At 35.3% G+C, this 7,430-nt stretch overlaps 1 protein-coding gene across 1 annotated transcript in view; it reads left to right on the top strand.

The window, feature by feature from the left end:
* Positions 1–7,430, top strand: part of Smp_136960 (putative sideroflexin 1,2,3) — a gene marked incomplete at both ends in the record, with an annotated part of 82,495 nt that overhangs the window by 861 nt on the left and 74,204 nt on the right. The window contains 3 exons of the mRNA XM_018797329.1: positions 1,017–1,183; positions 1,226–1,396; positions 2,353–2,451. Coding sequence (XP_018652382.1) covers positions 1,017–1,183; positions 1,226–1,396; positions 2,353–2,451 — 437 coding nt within the window. The remainder of the gene's footprint in view (positions 1–1,016; positions 1,184–1,225; positions 1,397–2,352; positions 2,452–7,430) is intronic.

Genomic DNA, 7,430 nt, shown 5'->3' with positions numbered 1-7,430 from the left:
CTGGAAGTAATCTACTCAACATTCAACATCAACCATAGTTGTCTCATCACCGTCAACTGCCGAAAAACATCCAACTCAATGCTTCGAAACCTTTTTAGTCTGTTTGTAGAAGCAATTTGAGATTCCTTTCATTCATTTTTAACGTGATTTAAAGTTGATAGGTACCTCTAGACGTCTTTAAATCTTCCTCGATGTGCCTTTCGTAGTGATAAACTCATTTTATTCGCAGTTGAGAACTGTACTTTTATTCGCTAATGTACATATCTTCAGTAAAGTAGCTATTGGTAAGTTTAAGAACAGCAATTTGCTATGAAAACGTTTGGCTTTAGTTAAATCTTGTTCAAAACGAGTTTCGCAAGTTGATAATTGGAGTGATAAACCTGGGTCCAAAATCCCTGGCATTCTCTACTCCGTGCAAAATAACTGACCTATTGCATTCGTCGGCTTGCCACTTTCGCTAAAATGGGATACTGCCTCTGGGTTGTAGTTGGGTTCTTGTTCATTATCCTTTCTCAATTATGACTCGAAATCTCTGGCCATGGGAACTACTATCACATGTAGCTTGTTTCCTTTATCTTTCAGATCGGAAGAGCGTCTTGTATTTTCAATAAAGCACCATTATTCATTACTTTCCGTTTAGTCGTTTTCAGCATTAAACGACTATTATTTTGAGCAATAGCTTTTGGCGATACTCGATTCTAAATGTAATGCCTCAAGTTTGAATGTATGAGCTTCAGTTTACCATTACTTTGATATATTTTACAGAATTAACCATCGAAATATCGGTAGAAGCAAATCTGTCTGGTATTTATCATATTGGCCAAAGCAAACTTCGGCATATTAGATGTCATTTATTCACTTTCTAATTTTTCGGATAATCTTTTTGCTATGAAATATTTACACGGTACTTTTATGAATAGTTGTATGTCAAAGTTCTCACAGGTTTTTATAAATATTAGGCTTACCACAGTTTTTACAGTTTAACATACTTGCTTTTCTTTTTAACAATACTATAGCCATCCGAATTGGTTCATGGTAAATCAGTCGACATAGAAAAGCCTCGATATGATCAGTCTACATACATTGGCAGAGCCAAACACTTTTTTATTACAACTAATCCTTTGAATGCTTTCAAAACACCTGCTGAATTAGAAGAAGCAAGGACCATTGTTCATAATTATAGGTGAGTACTATATGGTCATGTATTGCTTTAAAATAATTACAGGATAGGGATTATTCAGCCTGGTTTAACTGTAGAAAGGCTTTGGCAGGCAAAAAATGTGTACGACTCAGCGTTTCATCCAGATACAGGAGAAAAAATGATACTCATTGGACGCATGTCATTTCAGGTGCCTGGGAATATGTTTATAACGGGTTGTTTGCTACAGTTTTACAAGTGAGTAAACTTTTTAAAGCTATTTTAACCCTAGCAAAGTATTTAGTGCGTTTTGTAAGTTACAAATACTAATTATTTTAGGATTTTGATAGATTTATAAGTTGTTACTTTTACCATTCTTGATCTTGAACGTATGTTATAACCATAACAGTACGTCAAGACAAGTGCTGATTGAAAGCTTGCAAAAAAGGTTTTAGTAACTAAAATCGGAGAATATCTAGAAGCTTACAAACTGAATTAAATTGTTTCTAAGATCATATCCTTGACCTTAGTAGCGCTTACTCTTCTATATACAATATCTGGGCAGTGTCGTAGAGAGAAAAAGACCAAGTGTACGCGTCCATCTTTCTTTAGTTTGTTTAAACAGCTGTTTCACAAAGTTATATAGAGCGAAAAAAACCTATTCATGAAATGAATTTTTGTTTCGAAAACGTCATAGGCTTTGTTGGTCAGTGTTTCAATAAGTCAAATCTCAATTCAGTATAAAAATATCGTTATTGAAGCGACATGCCATCGGTCAAAACCTTGTCGAAGACTATGAATTCGTAAATAACTGGGGTTCCGCTAGATTAAAATTAACAGCGTTGGATACCGACTCAGTGGTCCAGGGGTTAGGTATTCGCGTGCGAGATCAAAAGTCCTGGTTTCGATTCGCGTGCGTGGTCGTGGGTGCGCACTTCCTACATTAGGATAAAACGGCCAGGTTTTCAATGGCGGTATAACATTGATCGTATCATGATTTCGGTGAAACTCATTAATCTCCACGAACCTATACTTATAAACTAAAATAGTTAAAATGTCCTACAACATTATTTGTTTTATGTCTGTAGAACCTCATACTAGTTAGTTTTATCAATCTACCCAATAAAACGAGCTGAAAAACCTGTTAAAAAACTTTCGATCTGTCAGCTGTAGAATGTATTGGATTTATTTGTTTATTTTATTACTACATTTAGGTCTACACCGGCTGTCATATTTTGGCAATGGTTTAACCAAACATTCAATGCCGTTGTAAATTATACTAATCGGAGTGGTGACGCACCTATTTCACTAACGTAAGTGTTATGGATCATTTTAAGGCAAATTTATCAGTGTTTATTATGAGTGCTTGCTGGAAATCACTCTGTCCATTTTACGTATTATTAACTATGGGAGGATTTTATAAGACTACAGAATATATGTTTAATCTAACTTTTCCAAATTGATAAAAGCCGATTAAATAGATTCTTGACATCCTAGTCTTATCTCTTTATTTTTAATATACTGACTTAACTTAAAATACATGTTCCAAAGCATACATCATTAAGGATTTCCATGTGATAGTTTGTAGTTGATCACTACACAGTTAAAATATACTTGTACATCTTGACAGTAATTGCAGTTGTTCTTCGTGCTAACTGTTTTATATAATTGGGTTAGCATTATGGTAGGTTTTTGATCTATCGATAGTAAATCATATCGAGTTATTCTATAGGTATCACCTAATCAAACTTCAAAATAAATTTAATTTTCATTACTTATACTTATTCATGTTAACATAATTAATCAGATATATCTGTTCCGCGGGTTATATTTATATTCTATGGAATCAATTTATTGCCTTTGTCCATCTTTTTTTTGTTAATGTCACCTGATAATCTAAGAACTAATGGATATGTATCATCACGATGTTGGTTCAATAAATTTTTTGACAGACGTCAATCAGCACCATGAATTAAAGTTTATGAATTGTTACTACAGTACTATATCCTTATATACAATCTTTCTTTTATATATTACCACCACTAAATTAATATCCGTAATCAATAGCTGAAAATGTTGGTCGACAGGGCTTGCTTCGATCCATTCTCTATGTTCCTATAAATTATGAGTTAAATATCATTCAGAACCTTCTATCTTGTATATGGTGGCTTTTTTATATAAACTGATATCAGCTGAAAATCCATCGGGAACAACAAGACCATTAGTTGACTGTTTCATCTCACTCTTAGACTCCTCAACATGATCGAACCCAGAAAGTTCATATTCTACAGTGTATACGATTACTTTAGACACTAACTCAACTACCTGTTTTCAAAGTCACTCAGCTCACGAAATAGTACAATCATGATCCAGTGTCGTCGCCCAGTGGTTATCAGCTTCACTGTTGAAATGGTTGACTTCACTGTTCTTGGCTCTCCTGTAGAATTTTAAGAAACCCTCCTCGAAGCTATTGATTAGTAACTAAACCTTAGTTATTTAGTTAAGGAGTTTTTAAAGATTTACTCAGTAGGATTTTTTATTATGGACCGATATTTTCTATACCCCATTTCAGAAAATCTTAATCTATTCAAATTGTATCATGAGTGGTTTGCAAAGTCCAATGAAGTCTCCAATTTAAGTCACCGACTAACCTTAGTTTTACACCTAATAAAAGCTAAAATGCACCAAACTGATTTATTGTCCTAGCACAAGACTCCCCGGGATCACGCATCCACAATCCCACCAGTGATAGAACCAAGTACATTCAGTTCTCACGACTGTGGCCGGTGGAGTTCAACTATATCATGCGTTAAAGAGAATAAACATCAATCAAATGTCGATTCCCGAGCTACTTAACTCTAACTGTCGATCACTAATTAACAAGGTGGACTATCTCCAATTTCTGCTAAGTCAAAACATGTATCGTAATTGTGGTGTCATCACAATTCAAGAATCTTGGTTAACTGACTTACAGGATGATTGCTTAGTGTCATTACGTGATTTTAATATCTATCGTCAGGATCGGTCAAACAATAAAAAGACTTGTGGTGGCGGAGTAGCTACTTTTGTAAACGTTAACTGGTGTCGATCTACTTTTGCCTGTTTCAAGTTTTCAAACGACTTTATTGACTGTCTAACTTTAAGGTGCCGTCCAAAACACCTGAATAAATACAAATATATTTATGTTACCAATATCTACATGACTCCAGACTGCACATCATCTGCGCTATCTGTCTTCGCTGATAAATTTACTGAATTCTCCGTTACTGCCTTCAGTGATTCACTTTCAATTGTATGTGGTGATTTCAATTCATGTGACTGTAGCTTCCTTACATCACTAGGTCACCTAAATGTAGTAGATTTTCCTACTCGTTTGAATGCTCATCTAGACTTGGTTTTCATTAATGATGTGGGTACACATGTGACTTGCAAACGTGCTCCATTGTCTAGTTCGGATCACTGTATAATTCGTGTCCTACCTAAAGTATATGGTAAACATGGAAAGAGTACACACATATACCATACCAAAAAAGTAATATATAGGAATTACTCAGAAGAAAATTTACAAAATCTGAAAAACATGTTTCGTACGACCAACTGGGAAGTACTTACAGATGACTCAATAGAAAACACAACGGATGTTATCACCTGTTATCTTAAATTCTGTTTTGATATTTGCTGTCCTACCGAAACCTTCTTTTTAAGTTTCGATCGACTTACATCTCCACAACTAAAACGACTACGGAGGGTAAAAGAAAGGATGTACAAGGAGAAAAATACTATTGAAGTTCGTAAGTTAAATGGTCAAATAAACCAAGAGATTAGACGTCTCAACTCTGTGTTTACTCAAAAACTCCTATCTTGTAAAAGCTCTCCAAGTATGTGGAAACTCATTAAAGAAATTACAGGGGACAGGTAGACTAGAAGCGATAACCAGCTAAATGGTATCCCAAACCTCCTTTTTAAAAAATGTGCTGATGTTTTATGTTATCCATTAACGAATATCTTTAACAGATCCTTCTCAACTAATGTCTTACCGAAAATGTGGAGAAAGATAAAGATAATCCCTATACCAAAGAAAGTTTCTGGTGATAAAAATGTGAAACTTAGACCCATAGCAATAACTTCACCTTTCCTCAAAATAATGGAAAAATTACTGATACAACCACTTCAACCTGCAATAAAAGAGCACTGTGATCCATATCAGTTTGCTTACAAATGCAAAAGAAGCACATTAGATGCCGTTGCTGTTCTGCATCACAATATAGTGTTCGGGTTGGAAAAGGGTAAGAAGTATGTTAGATGCGCTTTCCTGGACTATACTTCTGCTTTTGATTCTATTCCAAGACACCTCTTACTTAACAAGCTGATCAGCATGGACACTGACAGCTGGATAACCAATTGGCTACGTTCCTACCTTTCTGGAAGAGAACAGTACACTGTATTTGAAGGAAAGTGTTCAACATCTCTACTGTCTACTGTAGGTGTGCCACAAGGAGCTGTTCTTTCACCTCTGCTCTTCTCTTTCTTTTTGCATGATCTGCCATCTTCCACAGAAAACACTTTTGTAAAATATGCGGACGACCTCACTGTATGTATGCCGATTTCTAACTCCTTACATCCTATAGAAATGAATGAGTTTTTATCTCGTATTGAAAGGTGGTCTGTTGGTAATGGTCTCTTACTCAATCCATCTAAATGTCAAGCTGTTAACTTTAGCTTGAAACATGGACAGAACCTATACTCTATGTTGGGATCCCATAATGCTTGTGCCATTGGAGACTCCTTAATAAACACAGTGTCGAAGGTCAAATATCTTGGTGTCATTTTTTCCTCTGATCTTTCTTGGTCTTCTCATGTTTTACTCTTATCGAAAAAAGTTTACCGTTTGACATATTACATAAAGAGGCTGTATGCTTTTGGGATTACTCGCCGTTTACTCTTACAATTTGTAAATTCCTGCATATTACCTATTATTTTATATTGTTCTCCATTATTCTTTCCCGGGCTTTTGAGAAAAGACTTTGCTATTTTGCGTAGAGTGCTGAAGGCAGTTTGCAAGGTATGTGGTGAATCTTTTGAAGTCATTATTAATATGCTTGTGGATAGACATCTTAAGTCTTGCAAACTCTTGGCAGGTGTTATCTTATCAGATACTAACCATCCGCTTCATTCATATCTTTCTCCTTGTATATCTTCTGGTAGAACGAGACGTAAATACATTAAAATCCATGCACGCAAGCAAATCTATAAAAGTTCTGTAATACCTTACTTAGCAAATTTACTTTGTGACGAACAGGCTGTTAGAGTTGACCTAGTAAATAACCTGTCTTCTTAAGCATGTTTCAAATTTGATAATTTGTATAAATTCAGATTTTCTTAAACCTTTTTTTATTTCTGTTCTGTTTTTTTTTTGTTTGTTTTTTTTGGTAAAAAAAACTTGTTGAAATAACTCGTGCTGAGAATTCTATATTGTACCAGATTATAATATTGAATAAAGCCATTAATAATAATAATAACATTGAATGTAGATCGGATGTTTATTTGGTCAACCAAACATTTTGCAATAATTTATTTATTTATTTGAACACATACATATTGGTACAAAGGGGCACCAGGTACATATGCGCCACACAAAACAATGAGAAAGGGAAGAGAAAGGGGGAGGATGCGTATATATAAAAGAAGAAAAAAAGAGAAAAGTAATGATGGGGGAAACTGAAATGTACAACCAGAAGACTCTTTCAGTTAAGAAAGTTATAACCACTTTTTATGAAGAAAGTAAAAGAAGGTTACAGAAGGCTCGCCACTGGCTTCTATTCTACGCGCTTACTATATACCAGACAATTTCGCGATAAAGAGATGTAATTATTCGTCTCACGTTTCATTTGTAATAAATTTTAACTATATACATGTTCACTTACTTACGCCTGTTACCCCTCGTGAAAGAGCATAGGTGGCCGCTCATCAGGATTCTACATGTGTACAGTTAGTCTTGATTTTAATCAACAAAGTTGAAATCATGAGTCTATTGAAGCTAGACCACCATGGAAAAAACCCTGGAAGCACCTGCATGTGTGATGCAATTTAAAATGGGACTCCTCAGCAGTGCGCACCCACGATCCCGCACTCGCGAGATTCGAACACAGGACCTACCAGTCTCGAACCAGAGCCCTTAACCGATAGACCACTGAGCCGGTATCCAACGGTGTCAACGTCTAACTGAATAGCGAGCAATAGAACCTGTTAATGTATATTCTGAAATGCAATACTGATCAACTCCTATAAATTA

The sequence above is a fragment of the Schistosoma mansoni genome, chromosome 4 (assembly GCF_000237925.1).
Source record: "Schistosoma mansoni strain Puerto Rico chromosome 4, complete genome".
Classification (NCBI taxonomy): Eukaryota; Metazoa; Platyhelminthes; class Trematoda; order Strigeidida; family Schistosomatidae; genus Schistosoma; species Schistosoma mansoni.
The sequence above is the reverse complement of the archived record's forward strand: the minus strand, read 5'-3'. Positions and strand labels throughout refer to the sequence as shown.